The sequence below is a fragment of the Natator depressus genome, chromosome 1 (genome assembly GCF_965152275.1).
Source record: "Natator depressus isolate rNatDep1 chromosome 1, rNatDep2.hap1, whole genome shotgun sequence".
Taxonomy (NCBI): Eukaryota; Metazoa; Chordata; order Testudines; family Cheloniidae; genus Natator; species Natator depressus.
This window is the reverse complement of record NC_134234.1, coordinates 154,227,051-154,245,594: the sequence shown is the minus strand read 5'-3', so window position 1 is coordinate 154,245,594 and position 18,544 is coordinate 154,227,051. Positions and strand designations below refer to the sequence as shown.

Here is an 18,544-nt window from a genome sequence, read left to right as displayed (position 1 = left end):
GCTTTTATTGCCTCTTTTTATTTGTTTATTTTGGTGTCTCCATGTCTTGCCTGTGTTGCAAGATGTCAAAAAAGATAAAAAGTATTAAAGGAGCGAAAGAGCTGGGGACACATACCAGTCGTGGCACTCTGGATTGTTTCTCCTTTTTTAAAAAAACCCTTATTTTCTCAAATCAAATGCTGGTTTTAGGGGCCTCTCCCCTGGTGTTGAGAATAGGCTGCATAGAAGGGAGAAACCAAATAAATGAGGAAAGAGCAAATGTTAGGAGACCTAAAAGGATTACAGGTGGATAGGGACTGTTAAAATCATGAAATCTTACATGATTGAGAACAAAGTTCTACATGGTAGCGGTATCAGCATATGGTTACATAGGCTGACATTACCCCATAATTGCTGCCCCATTGCTTATGGTTTCTTGTGTGTCTTGTCTCTAGACTGTGTGCTCTTCAGGACAGGAACTGTTTACCATGGGTCTGCACAGCAGCTACTGGAAATGGATCTTAGCACTGTAAGGCCACCTCGGTTATCTCAATAGTATCTAAGTGTGTGTGTGTGTAAGGATTATAAGCCACAATTGTATATAATATTAGCCACATTGTTATTAAGGTAGCCTTGATCTTGCCCCTAAATTTGTGTGCCGGCAGTTCTTGGATGCTAGTTTTGAAAGTTTGGAAAAGGTAATACAAAGGATTACATCTGTGGAGGGAGAGCTATGCTTTTGTATTACCCATGTCAAAAACATTTACATTTTTAAGTGTAGTATTTTTGTGCAACTATACAGCACAGGCAACACAATGAAACCAGATTTCTCTGTGGAAGTGCCTGGAGTACTTTCATCAAGCATAAAGCCAGCTTCTGCACCAACCACTCCCTGTGTAGGGGGTGGTGCAGTCATCCATTCCTCAATTGAGCTAAGACAGAGCTATCAAAATAAACATATTTGTCCTGCTTAAGTTGTCCAGTAATGTTTTGTGAAGTGCTCATATAGCATGGTAATGAGAGTGATACTGAAAGCTGAACAGAATGAGTCTGGTAAGCCCAACGTTAGGCCTAATATTTCCTCCTGTTTAGCCCAGTTTATGTGATTTTGAATGTGGGCAGTCAACTATAAAGGATTTAGGCCTTGAACCTGTGAAGACTAGTGTATGCTCAACTGTATGCACAAGTGCTATTGAAGTCAATGTGGCTACCCACTTGCCTACATTTTGCAGGATCAGACTTTGTCTACACACACTTGCACCAGTTTAAAGGTGTATTTTTAACCCAATTTAGTTAGATCCATGCAACTATCTTTGTAGCTGTGCTTATTTAATTTTGAATGTATATTTTATCTTAATCCTGTAAAAAACATACCCATATCTACTTAAACTGAAATAAAATGTTTAAACTAATTTAAGGGTCTAAAATAGCTTTAAGCTGGTGCAAGTTTGTGTTTTTTCTTCCTATTTCCCTCTTCTGGTCTCCTATGTAAAGTGCTTTGATTAGAAGTGTTATGGAAGATATAAGTACAGAATTATTATCTTTAAGCCAGTAGTTTGGACTTCAAGGAGCAGGAATTGGGGGGGGGGGGGAAGAGCTGTAAGGGTTTTGGCAGCATCTCTGTGGCATTTCCTCTCTCTACATAAGAAACAAAATATCCATGGAATATTTTTAAGGGACTTTCTACAAAATGTACAGATGGTCTCCTGGTTTCAGAGGGAAAAAAGAATATTTTGTACAAGAGAAACTGCAGTGAAGGGGGTCCTGAGCCTCTGCATGAGGGGCATGTTGAACATATTTGGCCTAACATCTCTGGTCTGTGTGTTGATCTTTGCCTCTTGCTGCACATCACTTATGTGCCACATTTACCCTACTACTGAGCTTCTGATGCCTGGGTTTATTTTAGCTGTAAGAGTGAACTAACAATTTTACCAAAACCTGAGTATTCAAAAATTGTGAGATTTAAAAAAGAAATAAGGTATTTTGGGATTTTTATTTGTCTTCTAATCTTTGAACAATGCAGGAACAGTCAGCTAATGTTTTCAAGCTTTTCTCTGCAACCAAGAAGGCAAGAAACCTCTGTTTTAAAAAAACAAACACCAAACAAAAAGCTGGGGTTCTGTAGGTACATGATTTCAGGAGCTGTGGCTTCAAGGAAAACAGCAACTATGAGACCTAGTACTGCAAACTTGAGCTTAATGGTAAATCCCATGAAAATGTGTCTTGGGTGTGGGCATTTTTGAAGGAGGGGTCTGAAAGGTTAGCACCAAGTTTCAATGTGAATAATTATTAAAATTCATTAAATTTATACAGCGCTTTTTGCAAAGGCAGGTCGGGATGGTCAATGATCTGGGGGTCTGATCCTGCAACTACTGCTGGGCATCTAGCACTTGATACCCGGGATTGGGGTGACTAGACGTCCCGATTTTATAGGGAGTCCGATTTGGGGGGTCTTTTTCTTGTATAGGCTCCTATTACACCCCCCACCCCCGTCCCGATTTTTCACACTGGCTGCCTGGTGACGCTACCCGGGCTGAGCTCGCAGTCCTGCAGGTGGTCGTGGGGCTCCCGGCGGGCCCCAGCGGAGACACCAAGAAGGGGGCAGCGGGGGCGGGCTGAGGAGAGGATGGGGGCGAGGCACGAGTGGCTGTGGCCGGCCCGCCCAGGGCGCTCTGCGGGTGCCCTGAGACGCCCAGCACGGAGCAGGCAGAGGGCGAAGCCCGGCCCCGGCCCCGGCCCCGGCCCCTGCCGAGCAGCAGGCTCCGCAGCAGCGGGCGGGGACCTCCTGCCTCTAGCCGGCGCTGTGCGGCTGCAAGGCCCGGCTGGCCGCGCCCTGGGGCTCGCTGCTGCACCCGCCTGGCGCCCGGGTCCTTGCGGCGCCTCCAGCCCGCGCCTCCCCTGAGCCCGGCCATGCTGGCGGCGCGGCTGCTGCTGCGGGCGGCCCCGAGCGGGCGAGCCTCGCTCCACGGCTCCGCCCGCCGCCTGCGCGGGGCCCGGGTGGCCGTGGTGGGTGCGGCCCGGCCGCGGGCGGGACGGGGGGGGGGGTCCGGCGGGGCTCCTGGCAGCCAGGGAGGAGGGGCTGGGCTGGGCTCCCCCCGGGGCCGGGGTCGGGGTCGGGGTCGGGGTCGAGCTGGGCCCCGTAGCAGGGCTTAGCGCCAGCTGCGGCGGGGCGGCTCCGGGCGAAGGGCGGGCTGGGCAGCGCAGCCCATGCTGGGGGGCTGGGCGGGGAGGCGTTTTCCCCCCCTCCACAGGGCGGGTGATAAGCCCAAGGTGACCCTCTCGCTGCCTGCTTCTGCACCGGTGTCCTCTGCTTGGCCTGGGCCGGGGCGGGTGCCGGGTGCGCGGGGTTAGTTGCCTCCTTAGATCCCGCTCTGCAGCGGGTGGCGATCCAGCGGGAATCTTTGTGCGATTAGTACAGATTACTTGGCTTTTAAGAGCGTAGAAAGGGTAATGCTAGTTGAAGGAGACTGGCCACCCACCAAGCAGAGTCCTGGAGCTGAAATGTTCTGGCTTTCCCCTGTTAGGATACCCACTCCGGGTACTGCTGTATTAACACAGGGCATAATGCTTAAGACCATAAGAGCGGCCATACTGGGTCAGACCAAAGGTCCATCCAGCCCAGTATCCTGTCTTCTGACAGTGGCCAATGCCAGGTGCCCCAGAGGGAATGAACAGAACTGGGCAATTTTAAGTGATCCATCCCGTCATCCAGTCCCACCTTCTGGTCTTTGGCAATTTAGGGACCTTGAGAGCATCGGGTTGCATCCCGGACCACCTTGGCTAGTAGCCATTGCTGGACCTATCCTCCATGAATAGATCTAATTCTTTTTTTAATTCAGTTGTACTTTTAGCCTTCACAGCATCCTGGGCAATGAGTTGCACAGGTTGACCGTGTGTTGTGTTAAAAAGAACTTCCTTGTTTTGTTTTTAAACCTGCTTCCTATTAATTTAATCGGGTCCCTAGTTCTTGTGTTATGTGAAGGAGTAAGTACTACTTTCCTGTTCACTTTCTCCACACCAGTCATGATTTTATAGACCTCTCTCATATCCCCCCTTAGTAGTCTCTTTTCTAAGCTGAACAGTCCCAGTCTTATTAATCTCTCCTCATATGGAAGCTGTTGCATATCTCTAGTCATCTTTGTTGCCCTTCTCTGCACCTTTTCCAATGCTAATACATCTTTTTTGAGATTGTGTTACCAGAATTGCGTGCGGTATTTAGCATGTGAGCATAGCATGGATTTATATAGTGGCAATATGATATTTTCTGTGTTATTACCTACCCCTTTCCTAGTGATATCTAACATTGTTCGTTTATTTAACTGCCGCTGCACATTGAGTGAAAATTTTCAGAGAACTATCCATCTCTTTCTTGAATGGTAACAGCTAATTTAGACCCCATTGTTCTGTACGTATAGTTGTGATTATTTTTCACAGTATGTGTTACTTTGCACTTTTCAACACTGAATTTCATCTGCCATTTTGTTGCCCAGTCACCCAGTTTTGTCAGATCTCTTTGTAATCTTTACAGTCAGCTTTGAACTTAACTATCTTGGCCCAAGATTCTCGGGTAATTTTGTATCATCTCCAAATTTTGCCACCGCACTGTTCGCCCTTTTCTTAGATCGTTTATGAATATATTGAACTGCACTGGTCACAGTACAGATTCTGGGGGTCCCTTCTACTTCCCTCTCTCCATTTTGAAAACCAACCATTTATTCCTACGCTTTGTTTTCTGTCTTTTAGCCAAAAGAACAGGAGTACTTGTGGCACCTTAGAGACTAACCAATTTATTTGAGCATAAGCTTTCGTGAGCTACAGGTCACTTCATCGATGCATTCAGTGGAAAATACAGTGGGGAGATTTATATACACAGAGATCATGAAACAATGGGTGTTACCATACACACTGTAACGAGAGTGATCAGGTAAGGTGAGCTATTACCAGTGGGGCGGGGGGAACCTTTTTTAGTGATAATCAAGGTGGGCCATTTCCAGCAGTTGACAAGAACGTCTGAGGAATAGCGGGGGGGAATAAACATGGGGAAATAGTTTTACTTTGTGTAATGACCCATCCACTCCCAGCCTTTATTCAAGCCTAAGTTAATTGTATCCAGTTTGCAAATTAATTCCAATTCATAGAATCATAGAATATCAGGGTTGGAAGGGACCCCAGAAGGTCATCTAGTCCAACCCCCTGCTCGAAGCAGGACCAATTCCCAGTTAAATCATCCCAGCCAGGGCTTTGTCAAGCCTGACCTTAAAAACCTCTAAGGAAGGAGATTCTACCACCTCCCTAGGTAACGCATTCCAGTGTTTCACCACCCTCTTAGTGAAAAAGTTTTTCCTAATATCCAATCTAAACCTCCCCCATTGCAACTTGAGACCATTACTCCTCGTTCTGTCATCTGCTACCATTGAGAACAGTCTAGAGCCATCCTCTTTGGAACCCCCTTTCAGGTAGTTGAAAGCAGCTATCAAATCCCCCCTCATTCTTCTCTTCTGCAGACTAAACAATCCCAGCTCCCTCAGCCTCTCTTCATAAGTCATGTGCTCTAGACCCCTAATCATTTTTGTTACCCTTCGCTGGACTCTCTCCAATTTATCCACATCCTTCTTGTAGTGTGGGGCCCAAAACTGGACACTGTACTCCAGATGAGGCCTCACCAGTGTCGAATAGAGGGGAACGATCACATCCCTCGATCTGCTCGCTATGCCCCTACTTATACATCCCAAAATGCCATTGGCCTTCTTGGCAACAAGGGCACACTGTTGACTCATATCCAGCTTCTCGTCCACTGTCACCCCTAGGTCCTTTTCCGCAGAACTGCTGCCTAGCCATTCGGTCCCTAGTCTGTAGCGGTGCATTGGATTCTTCCATCCTAAGTGCAGGACCCTGCACTTATCCTTATTGAACCTCATCAGATTTCTTTTGGCCCAATCCTCCAATTTGTCTAGGTCCTTCTGTATCCTATCCCTCCCCTCCAGCGTATCTACCACTCCTCCCAGTTTAGTATCATCTGCAAATTTGCTGAGAGTGCAATCCACACCATCCTCCAGATCATTTATGAAGATATTGAACAAAACCGGCCCCAGGACCGACCCCTGGGGCACTCCACTTGACACCGGCTGCCAACTAGACATGGAGCCATTGATCACTACCCGTTGAGCCCGTTCAGCAGTCTCTCGTTGGAATCTGTTTTTGAAGTTTTTTTTGTTGAAGAATTGCCACTTTTAGGTCTGTAATCGAGTGACCAAAGAGATTGAAGTGTTCTCCATCTGGTTTTTGAATGTTATAATTCTTGACGTCTGATTTGTGTCCATTTATTCTTTTACGTAGAGACTGTCCAGTTTGGCCAATGTACATGGCAGAGGGGCATTGCTGGCACATGATGGCATATATCACATTGGTAGATGTGCAGGTGAACGAGCCTCTGATAGTGTGGCTGAAGTGATTAGGCCCTATGATGGTGTCCCCCGAATAGATATGTGGACACAGTTGGCAACGGGCTTTGTTGCAAGGATAGGTTCCTGGGTTAGTGTTTTTGTTGTGTGGTTTGTGGTTGCTGGTGAGTATTTGCTTCCGGTTGGGGGGCTGTCTGTAAGCAAGGACTGGCCTGTTTCCCAGGATCAGTGAGAGTGATGGGTCGTCCTTCAGGATAGGTTGTAGATCCTTGATGATGCGTTGGAGAGGTTTTAGTTGGGGGCTGAAGGGGATGGCTAGTGGCTTTCTGTTATTTTCTTCGTTGGGCCAGTCCTCTAGTAGGTAGCTTCTGGGTACTCTTCTGGCTCTGTCAGTCTGTTTCTTCACTTCAGCAGGTGGGTATTGTAGTTGTAAGAATGCTTGATAGAGATCTTGTAGGTGTTTGTCTCTGTCTGAGGGCCCCCCCCCCCCCCCCCCGGCCGTTCCTCAGATGTTCTTGTCAACTGCTGGAAATGGCACACCTTGATTATCACTACAAAAGGTCCTCTCCCCCCCCCCCCCCCCCACCGCTCTCCTGCTGGTAATAGCTCACCTTTCCTGATCACTCTCGTTACAGTGTGTATGGTAACACCCATTGTTTCATGTTCTCTGTGTATATAAATCTCCCCACTGTATTTTCCACTGAATGCATCCGATGAAGTGAGCTGTAGCTCATGAAAGCTTATGCTCAAATAAATTGGTTAGTCTCTAAGGAGACTAGTACTCCACAAGTACTCCTTTTCTTTTTGCGGATACAGACTAACACTGCTGCTACTCTGAAACCTATCTTTTAGCCAGTTACTGATCCATGAGAGGACCTTTCCTCTTATCCCACGACTGCTTAGTTCGCTTAAGAGCCTTTGGTGATGACCTTGTCCAAGGCTTTCTGAAAGTTTACTCACCGTATTGATTGGATCACCTTTGTCCATATACTTGTTGATACCCTCAAAGAATTCTAATAGATTGGTGATGCATGACTTCTTTTTACAAAAGACTCTTCCCCAACATATCGTGTTTATCCATGTGTCTGATAATTTTGTTCTTTACTGTCATTTCAAGCAATTTGCCTGGTGCTGAAGTTAGGTTTATCAGTCTCTAATTGCGAGGATTACCTCTGGTGCCTTTTTAAAAAATGGGCCTTACATTAGCTACCCTTCAGTCATCTTGTACAGATTGAAGCTATAGATGCCCGGATTGCCTCTGGAGCCTTTTTTAAAAATGGGCATTACATTAGTTACCCTTCAGTCATCTTGTACAGATTGAAGCTATAGATTACTTACCACAGTTAGTAGTTCTGCAATTTCATATCTGAGTTCCTACAGAACTCTTCGTTGAATACCATCTGGACCCAGTGACACTTTAATTTATCAGTTTGTTCCGAAATCTCCTGTATTGACATCTCAGTTTGGGTAACTTTCTCAGATTTATCACCTGAAAAGAATGGATGGGTGTGGGAATCTCCCCCACATCTTCTGCAGTGAAGACCGATGCAGAAAAATACATATTTTGTCTGAAATATTGTGTTTGATTTTCTCTTTGCAGGTCTTGTCTGGATGTGGTGTGTATGATGGTACGGAAATCCATGAGGCCTCAGCGTAAGCAGCTTTGCATTATTGCAGAGTCAGAAAAGTATTCTTCACATGATTAGAGCATTTTATTCTATTTAATTAATTTCCAGTTTCCCAGGGCTGTCGGTACTACCCTTGAAGAGCGTTGATGGTGTGTGGTTTTCTCCCAGGGTTGGTTCTTTCCATACCCCATGAAAATCCACCATTTTGTCTCAGCTTTGTGGTCCTCCTTAAGTTCTCATATTGGATGCTTCTGGATGAGGAGGAGTGGGCAGACTCCATCACCACCACATGCTAAGCCAGAGCAACGAGCTATTGGTCAACAATCCTTCTCTCCCAAGAGCTAGCTGCTGCTCTAGCGTTTCCAGCTTAGGAAGCAAGACCACAGACTTCACTTATTTCATAATCACCTTTCTGGGCCAAGTTCCAGTGCCAGGATTGTTAATATTCACATTGAGTTTAACCTATCACACTGTATATCAGATAATGGGACATTGATCTTAATGCCCTTTCGTGAGACATTTGGACTCCTCTTACAGTTCTGAAGGAAGACTGTACTGATTTCTATAACAAGAGTAAATAACATGGCAATCAAAGGGGTTTAAGGTAACAACTGAAGCTCATCTAGTCTTCCACCTCACTTCCCCCCCTTTACAGACTATAATAAATGCCCTATATCAGTGGTGCCCAAACTTTTCCTGTCACGCCCCTCCCCTTACCAGTAATGGAATCTGTCTGTCTGTGTGCCCCCCCCGCCCCACACACACACAGTTGGGTCAGCAGAGGAACATGTGGGCTGAAGGCAGAGCTGGGGACAGAACTGGGAATGGGCGAGAAGCTGTGGCTAGAGGTGGAGCTGGGCTGGGGTGGTGCTCCCTCCCACTCCCTGTGGGCATTGGCCCAGGTCCTGCTGCGGGCACCCCCTCAAATGTTCCTCCGCACCCCCTTAGGGGGGGCGCACCCCACAGTTTGGGGACCACTGCCCTATACGTTCTCTAAAAACTGACACTTTGCTGTCATTTTTTATGCTACTTTGTCAGTAATGTTTTCCAAAACATAATATATTTCTGGTAGGACTCAGAGCCAGATAAAAACCTTCTCTAACTGGCTCCTTAAGACTCCCTCTCTTCTAAGGCTTTCATCATATTTTTACCTATTTTGTAGTATTTTGGTTCACCTGAGTCGTGGGGGAGCTGAAGTTCAGATGTATGCCCCAGATATTCCTCAGATGCATGTTATTGACCACAGCAAAGGACAACCAGCTGAGGCTGAATCAAGGTAAGAGCTACATTTAATTTGCACAAGATGGCTCCTGCTTCTTGAGCTTGTGCCGCAGGGACGTGCTGCAGGAGTTATGCCCTGTGCTAAATATTTACTAGTAGCAATTTTCCCAAAGTGTTTGACTTTATGCCTACTAATATTTTGTATGTGAGAAAAACTTAGATTCTTTGTCTTATGACTTATCCCACTCCTTGCTCATGGGTACTGTATATTCCAGTTCTGTTTCAGAAGCAGCTGTAGCTGTAGTTATTCAGGGTCATTATTTTCAACTCTTCAAAAATAACACCCTTTTCTTACACAGTTTCACCACACTTGTATGCACTGGCTTCATTCCTCTTATTGCTTTATTTCTTGTTCTTCAAGAAACGTTTTAGTGGAATCAGCAAGGGTTGCTCGTGGTAAAATCACAGACCTGGCTAAACTTAGTACAAAGGACCATGATGCTGTGATATTCCCTGGTGGATTCGGAGCTGCTAAAAACCTGTGAGTGCCAAGTTAAGTAAGGTGATACAGAAATCCTTTATGCATAACTCAGACAGTAATAATAGGAAACAGTTAGTGGCCTTTTTGTAAAATATGTTAATTTACATAGTCTACCCCAGTGGTTCTCAACCAGGGATATGCGTAGGTCTTCCAGGGGGTACATCAACTAATCTAGAAATTTGCCTAGTTTTACAACAGGCTACATAAAAAGCACTAGCAAAGTCGGTACAAACTAAAATTTCATACAGACAATAACTTATTTGTACTGCTCTATGTACTATGCACTGAAATGAAAGTACGATATTTATGTTATGTTATAATAATTTTAAAAATTAATCGCGATTAATCGCAGTTTAAATCACACTGTTAAATAGAATACCAATTGAAATTTATTAAATATTTTGGATGTTTATCTACATTTTCATATATATTTTATTCTGTGTTGTAATTGAAATCCAAGCGTATATTATTTTTGATTACAAATATTTGCACTGTAAAAATGATAAACAAAAGAAATAGTATTTTTCAGTTCATCTCATACAAGTACTGTAGTGCAATCTCTTTGTTGTGAAAGTACAATTTACAAATGTAAATTTTCTTTCGTTACATAACTGCACTCAAAAACTAAACAGTGTCAAACTTCAGAGCCTACAAGTCCACTCAGTCCTACTTCTTGTTCAACCAATCACTAAGACAAACACGTTTGTTTACATTTACAGGAGATCATGCTGCTCTCTTCTTATTTACAATGTCACCAGAAAGTGAGAATAGGCATTTGCATGGCATTTTTGTAGGTGTCATAGAATCACAGAATATCACGGTTGGAAGGGACCTCCGGAGGTCTAGTCCAACCTCCTGCTCAAAGTAGGACCAATCCCCAACTAAATCATCCCAGCCAGGGCTTTGTCAAGCCTGACCTTAAAAACCTCTAAGGAAGGAGATTCCACCACCTCCCTAGGTAACCCATTCCAGTGCTTCACAACCCTCCTAAGAAAAAAACAACTGGTGCTCCAGATGAGGCTTGAACTCACAACCTCAGCATCACTCCATGCAGCACTGCTCTGTAAGTAAGGTGCGCTAACCCTTTGCACCACTGGAGCCCGCAAAAACAACACAATGAAGTGACTGAGGGCTTGGCTACATTTGTGAGTTAGAGTGCATTAAAGCAGTCCCGGGCCCCCTAGCTCACTACCCGTCCACACTGGCAAGGCACGTAGAGCGCTCCTGGTACTCCACCTTGGTGAGTGGAATAACGTTTGCTGTGCCTTGGCTACAACGCCTGGGTGTCAGTGTGAACGAGATGTTGCATTACTGCGTTCTGACTGGCCTCCGGAAATGTCCCATAATCCCCTTAAGTCAAGTGGCCACTCTTCTCATTGTTTTTGAATCACTGTAGGAATGCAGAAATGCCCTTTAAAAGCTCCATTTCTGACAGCCGGCATGCTTATCTGCCCGAGACAAAGCAACCATTACTATGGAATGCTGTGTGTGTGAGAGAGAGAGAGAGAGAGAGGGATCTGCTGCTGTCTGAACTTACAAGACAGCATGCTGACATGCTCTCAGCCTCCCAAAAACTCCCTCTCTCTCTTCCCCCACAACACAATCCCTGTCACACTCCACTCCCCCCATTTGAAAAGCACGTTGCAGTCACTTGTATGCTGGGATAGCTGCCCATAATGCACTGCTCCCAATGCCACTGCAAGTGCCGCAGATGTGGCCACACCAGTGCGCTTGAAGCTGTCAGTGTGGACAGATGGCAGCGCTTTCCCTACTGCGCTCTCCGAAGGCTGGTTTAACTCAAAGGGCTCTACATCTGCAAGTGTAGCCATGCCCTTAGCTAAGGTCACCCAGCAGGCCAGTAGCAGAGTTGAGAACAGAACCAAGGTCTCTGGATTCTCAGTCCAATGCCTTACTTATTGTGCCACACTGTCCCCCTGTCATTGCAAGCTATTTACGTGACAGATATGCTAAACATACATATACCCCTTCATGCTTCGGCCACCTTTCCAGAGGACATGCTGATGAAGCTCGTTAAAAAAATGATGCGTTAATTAAATTTGTAACTGAACTCTTTGGGGGAGAATTGTATGTCCCCTGCTCTGTTTTACCCACATTCTGCCATATAGTTCATGTTATAGCAGTCTCGGATGATGACCCAGCACATGTTGTTCATTTTAAGAACACTTTCACTGCAGATTTGACAAAATGCAAAGAAGGTACCAATGTGAGATTTCTAAAGATAGCTACAGCACTCGACCCAAGGTTTAAGAATCGGAAGTGCCTTCCAAAATCTGAGAGCGACGAGGCATGGAGCATGCTTTCAGAAGTCTTAAAAGAGCAACACTCTGATGCGGAAACTACAGAACCGAACCACCAAAAAAGAAAATCAACCTGCTGCTGGTGGCATCTGACTCAGATAATGAAAATGAACATGCATCAGTCCGCACTGCTCTGGATTGTTATCGAGCAGAAATCGTCATCAGCATGGATGCATGTCCTCTGGAATGGTGATTGAAGCATGAAAGGACATATGAATCTTTAGCGCATCTGGCATGTAAATACCTTGCAACGCCAGCTACAACAGTGCCATGCGAACGCCTGTTCTCACTTTCCGGTGACATTGTAAACAAGAAGCAGGCAGCATTATCTCCTGCAAATATAAACAAACTTGTTTGTCTAAGTGATTGGCTGAACAAGAAGTAAGACTGAGTGGACTTTTGCAGGCTCTAAAATTTTACATTTTTTTATTTTTGAATACAATTTTTTTGTACATAATTCTATATTTGTAAGTTCAACTTTCATGATAAAGATATTGCACTACAGTACTTGTATTAGGTGAAATGAAAAATACTATTTATTTTGGTTTTTTACAGTGCAAATATTTGTAATAAAAAATACTAATATAAAGTGAGCACTGTACACTTTGTATTCTGTGTTGTAACTGCAATCAGTATATTTAAAAATGTAGAAAACATCCAAAAATCTTTAAATAAATGGTACTCGATTATTGTTTAACAGTGCGATTGATCCCGCTTAATTTTTTAATCACTTGACAGCCCTAGTTATAATTATATGGTAAAAATGAGAAAGTAAGCAATTTTTCAGTACTAGTGTGCTGTGACATTTTTGTAAGAAAGTAGTTTTTAAGTGAGGAGAAACTTGAGGGTACGCAAGACAACTCGGACTCCTGAAAGAGGTACAGTAGTTGGGAAAGGTTGAGAGCCATTGGAGCTAAGGAAGACTTCTTTCAAATTGTTTGGGGATTTCCATAGTATAACATTTTCAGTGCTGCACATGGATGGGTGGGCGGGGGTTTCCCTACATGATTCTTATTATTGTTAGTGTGCCATTTTGTAATCTGAAAATTCCACACTGAAAAATTTCCCACCAAAACTAGGCAGCAGTTCTAGTGCTTACACGCCACATTAAAAAAAAAACCCTTTCCTTTCTCTGTGGTGGTGTGGTGGTCGTTTTGGGGGCATAATAGAGGGAAGTAGTGAAGTTTATAAAACTTTTAGATCATCTTCAGTATCTTTCTCTTACTTCTTTCTGCCTCAGTCTATATAGAAAGTGTTGGGATAGTATTAAACTAATCGCTAAATAATTTCCTTTCAAAAAGTTCATGGATTAGCCAAGTGAAACCCCATGTGTCTTGTGACCAATTAGTCTTCTTATTCTCTTTGATTCTTTTGAGAAATTTGAGTGTATTTTTTTTAACCATCTGTTTTGGATGGTTTAGACGCAACAAATCCTGGATCTTGGCAGGGGGTTAGACTAGATGATCCTTGTGGTCCCTTCTAACCAGTGATGAGCTGCCAAAATCTTAACAATGGGTTCCCTCCTCACCCCACAAGGGGGTCGTTGCCCACCCCCCGGGACTCCTGCCCCATCCAACCCCCCCCCACGTTCCTTGACGCCCCCCCCCCGACCCCTGTCCCATCCACCCCTGTCCCCTGTTCCAAAAGGGCTTCTAAATTTAACAACCGGTTCTAGCGAACCGGTGCAAACTGGCTCCAGCTCACCACTGCTTCTAACCCTGTGGTTCTACGATTCTATGAAATGGCTTCTTCTAGGATGTTCCTTGCTGTGTCGTCATAAGAAATTATTTGTTCTGTTAATGATCTGAAAATCTGGTAGCATTGCTATACTGTTTCTGCAAAATGTTAGAACACTTAGTACTTAGTTTTAACTAAGATTTGTGGTTTATAATTTGTTACTTGACTCAGTGAAGCGTTAGTATCCACTTTCCATTTTTGATGTCCATTGAGAGCTGCTCTGAGTGTCCACATATAAAGTCATAGCATTATATTGAGGTGTTAACGAAAGCTTCTTGTTGTGGCAGTTCCACCTTTGCTGTGGATGGGAAGGATTGCAAAGTGAATGGAGAGGTTGAACGTGTCCTGAAGGAGTTCCACAAAGCTGGGAAACCCATTGGGTATGTACGTTCTAGGAGCATTGGGTATGGTACATTTAGAGGAGCAATTGAAAGTGCTGTTGTGTAGTTGATAATTTCTATAAGAGCAGAGATAAAACAAATGCTAGGTAAGTGGGTGGATGTTAGTCTTTGAGCTAGAAAAAATGTATTCAGCCTTGCATTTATTAGTGGTTCATTTGGAAAAAAAAAAAAAAAAATCTTCTTTCAAGATGGTAGGAAGAAAGAGAAGCTAAGAAAAAGTTTACCTTGCTTGCCAGGAAAAGCCTGACGTAGTTGGAAAGAAATTACCTTTTCATGTTTGACTTTATGATCTTTAAATACATGTGCATTTGAAGCTTCATAATTATAATTCATTCTTTTAAGAAGTAGTCTCACTGGAGTAACCTTTTTTATTTTTCTTGCAGCCTGTGCTGCATTTCACCAGTGTTGGCTGCAAAAGTACTTCCTGGTGCTGAAGTTACTGTGGGACATGAAGAAGAGGAAGGTGGGAAATGGCCTTATGCCGGAACTGCAGTAGCCATTAAAGCACTGGGAGGAAAACACTATGTAAAAGAAGTAACTATATCCTTTCCAATTAATAATCCGTGACCAAGTGTTGAGGGACACTACTATTCTTAATGTATAAGTCAGCACAGTTGCAAAAATACACAGAGTTGATGCTTAACTGTTGATAGTCTGGTAGGACTATACTGTAGTATGATACATGTGGATTAGGCAACATTATTCCCATTGATTTATCAAGTTAATTGTGTGGCTAAATCCTTACACATGGTGCTCAGTTGTTGCCTGAAAATTCCTCTGGCACAACCAGTGCAGCGGTTAAGTCAGAAGTGCTATATATAATGGCCTACAAGTACAATCTATCAGTGGAAAAGGACCCCATAACTAGTCAGTTTTGTTTGAAATTCATTTCTTTCTTTTTCCAAAAGTCTAAAGCCGTGACCAAGACATCTTTACCCTGAAGCATTAACTTCTAAGCAAGGAGTTTCCCATCTTCTCATGTAATCATTAATACTCTTTTCCCCATTGATACAATACTGGTATTTCTGAAAAAATAAGTAGAACATCTCCATTCCAAGGCTACAGCTATGACCACCTTCACATTACTTGGGGGTTGGGGAAGATATTTATTGAAGATGTAGGTGGTGGTGTTTCATTCTGCAGGCAGCATCTGCAAATACTAGGTTGGCTGTGTTTTCCTTAACTCTCTTCCACGAAGCTCATGTAGACATGAATAACAAGATGGTTACTACCCCAGCATTTATGTGTGAAACGGAATTACATCACATCTTTGATGGTATTGGGGCCATGGTAAAAGGTGTGCTGAAATTAACAGGCAAATGAAGTGGCTATCTGTAATAATAATAATAGTAAGCTTTAGGAAATTAAATGTACAATACCAGAAATATCATGCATCAATGGAAACATATTTCCCCTGCTTGCTCCATTAGCACTTTTATAAACCACAGACATAAAGTTGACAGTGTGATTCCCAGCTCTGTTCAGAGATTGCAAAAATGTTTGCTACATAAATGCATTGATTTCCAAGCACATCCTAACAAAAGGGTATGTTGACTGGCTCTTTGAGTAAAGGTCATGCATCCTGTAACCTAAATAATTTTTTGGACTTGGACAATTGGTGCGGGTTGTGTGAGAATGTTCTGAGACCAGCCAGCATACTATTCCAGCAAAAATACCCTCCATCCCTTTGAAAAACACTAGGGACGCACATGAAAACCGAATGACATGAATACTGTGGAGTCAGAATATTTGGAGCAGTGGACTGAGCATAGGGCTGGATTGCTTTGTAGATTTCACAGTTCTGTTTCAGAGGCTGCGTAGTGTGGTTGAAATGCACCAGTTCAATTGCTATTGCAAGGAGTAGATACAGCTGCTATGGGATTGACTGCCATTCAGAGGTGGGGAGTGAAGTTACTGCTGACTGCTGTTCTTTGAGAGGAAAGCTATGTTAAAATGCATTCCTGGCTAGTCTAGCTGCCTTGCATTGAAACAGCTATTGTATTTAGTTTTCTGGGTGTGTCAGTCTGAACTTTGGCATTGAGAAATTGCTGGGATCTGGGAAAGGAGAAATTTAAGAGGACTGAACAATAGGGACACACTTATCTGTGTGTTTCAAGCAAGGCTGCAATAGTTTGCTGCGTATGCAGTCATTTCCTATGTCTGTGAGGTAAAAGTCAGGATCAGCTCTGATGTAGCCAATGGAAACAGTCATTTCTATGCCCCGTGGTTAACTCACCATTAATTAAAAACACTGTGTTGCATACCCCTCCTTTCCATATTCCTTTCATGGCTTTTTTTCTGTTTTAAAAGGTGGGCTTTTTCCAAATATGAATAAATCTGTGTGTCAACAGCAGGACACACCTTATTGTTAATGCCCTAGCATTTTGAAGAATCTCTCCTTCTTTAATTGCACAGTAGGCCTTTCATAGCCAAAAGAGGGCTTGAAACAAGGGGAAAGTATCAGCTACAGTGCCTTGTACGTTTTAAAGATCTCTTCCACATGAACGTAGTTACTTGCCTAGCAGTGGGCAACAGGCTGACTCCAGTGCGGTTACCACCTTCCCCTTTCCAGACTAACAGAGCAACTTCCATCGAAATACAATCAAATGGAAGAAGAATGAGGTATAAATTAATTAAATGTTGTCTAGTTATTTTCTTTTACCTTTTTCCCGCATCTCTTTTAATCATAGAATATTTGCATTTGAAGGAGCCTTTACTGATTCATAGAGTCCAACAACCTTCAGCATTTCCATCTCTTTCCTAAATGTTGTCTGTTCACTTCTTATTTTTCTTTTTCTTCCTGCCTCATTAACTTTTCCCTTTATAGGCCAGCATAGCGTTCTATTCTCTTTCAGCTCCAAGTTGCCTGTCTTTCACTCTATTCACAGAAAAATGATGCTGACATAACAGAACTTTGTGCCCCATGGGCACCTGCTTTTCACAGACAAGAACCATGTTCCAAATACATTTGCCCTGTGTTTTTTAATCAACAGGAATTTTAAGACCTGTACATGAAGTTGTTTTTCAAGAGTACCAATTCTTTTGTCCTATTATGACAATGATCCTAAAAGGTTACAACATGGATTTTGAGGATATTTTTGCCAGCACATACTCTGCTAATTTGTTTACTCTGAGATGTAATGATATGAATATACATTGTTCTGCTTATTGGTGCTTTTCTTATTTAGACTTTAGGCCTGCTGTCCCTGTTAAGAAAACTAAACTAGTTTTGATGTGGCTACAGAAATTTTCTGTGTGTGGTTTTAATACTACAGTAAAACACTGTACATAAAGTTAACAAAAATGTCATGTATGAGGTATGCTCCAGGGAATATATGTATCGTAGTGGGTGTTTCAGTTAAAGGTGGTTCTTGTAAATTTAAACTAATGAGCTTCATTTAGATTCTGATGCGGTCTGATTTAAGGTTTGTTGTGTGATATCGCATTGAGGTATCATAAATACTATCTGTACCCTTGACTGGAGAGCAGTGGGGGTTTAAGAAGATGCTTTTCCTTTGTAAAAAAGATGGTTCAGTTTGAAAAACTATGTTCTTAACCTTGTTTAATCAATGCCGATGTGAAAAGAAAAGTACTTTTATGGAAGAGAGATTTTCTCTGTTAGAGCATTTTTTTTAAAAATACAAAACATTTTTGTCAAGTCCATCTCTGGCGTGAGCTGAGGTTTTGAAATTGCACCACAAGCATATGCACTATTCACGCTGATCACCTTAATAGTCAAAATTGTGAGCTTCAATAGTATCCTCTCTTATGGAGATTCTCAGGAAGCTAAAAACAAGAGCTACATACAAATTATATTATTAAGTGTGTTTGGGTGGAGGTTAGGAAACTTCATGTTGCTCATGATTTGTTACAATGCTGGGTTTGTGGGTGCAGAAAATGTAGGAAATCGTCAGTTATCAAAGGAGCAAGAATAGAAGTGGAAGACATTGTTTTCATGTAGCTGACTACAAATAAAGGCTGCTTCCATATGTTTCTCTTGTAAATTTATTTATGGATCAACTTATTTTTACAGATATGGGGTTATCTTAGTGGGGAGAAGGCAGGGTTTGAACCTTATTGAGGGTATGAAATGTTCTAACTATCTTTAAATGTTGAGTCAGTGGGAAAGCTCTAGAAGAAGGGGCTGTATAAAAGGAACTTTTTAAGCATGTTCTTAAATGTGTGCCTTCCTTACCTGTGCAGGAATTAAAAAAGAATAGTCTATAAACAGCACTGCAAAACTTCCAATACTTTGCCTGTAGAAGGGGTAGTGAACTCCTAGGATTAGTGAGAACTCCTACAGTCGGTGACAACTGTT

The 18,544-nt window shown here is 43.1% G+C and overlaps 1 protein-coding gene across 2 annotated transcripts; it reads left to right on the top strand.

Annotated features, from left to right (window-relative positions):
* Window positions 1-2,889: 2,889 nt before the first annotated feature.
* Window positions 2,890-18,213, top strand: GATD3 (glutamine amidotransferase class 1 domain containing 3). Of its 2 annotated transcripts, XM_074969255.1 has the most exons (7): window positions 2,890-2,985; window positions 7,981-8,033; window positions 9,171-9,284; window positions 9,651-9,770; window positions 14,113-14,205; window positions 14,610-14,766; window positions 15,421-18,213. In XM_074969255.1, exons 1-7 carry the CDS (start codon window positions 2,890-2,892, stop codon window positions 15,547-15,549), a joined length of 762 nt encoding a protein of 253 aa, XP_074825356.1. In that variant the 3' UTR covers window positions 15,550-18,213. The 2 variants fall into 2 exon arrangements, with proteins under 2 accessions (XP_074825356.1, XP_074825364.1); XM_074969263.1 differs by lacking the exons at window positions 2,890-2,985; window positions 7,981-8,033 and adding an exon at window positions 8,162-8,612.
* Window positions 18,214-18,544: the final 331 nt, after the last annotated feature.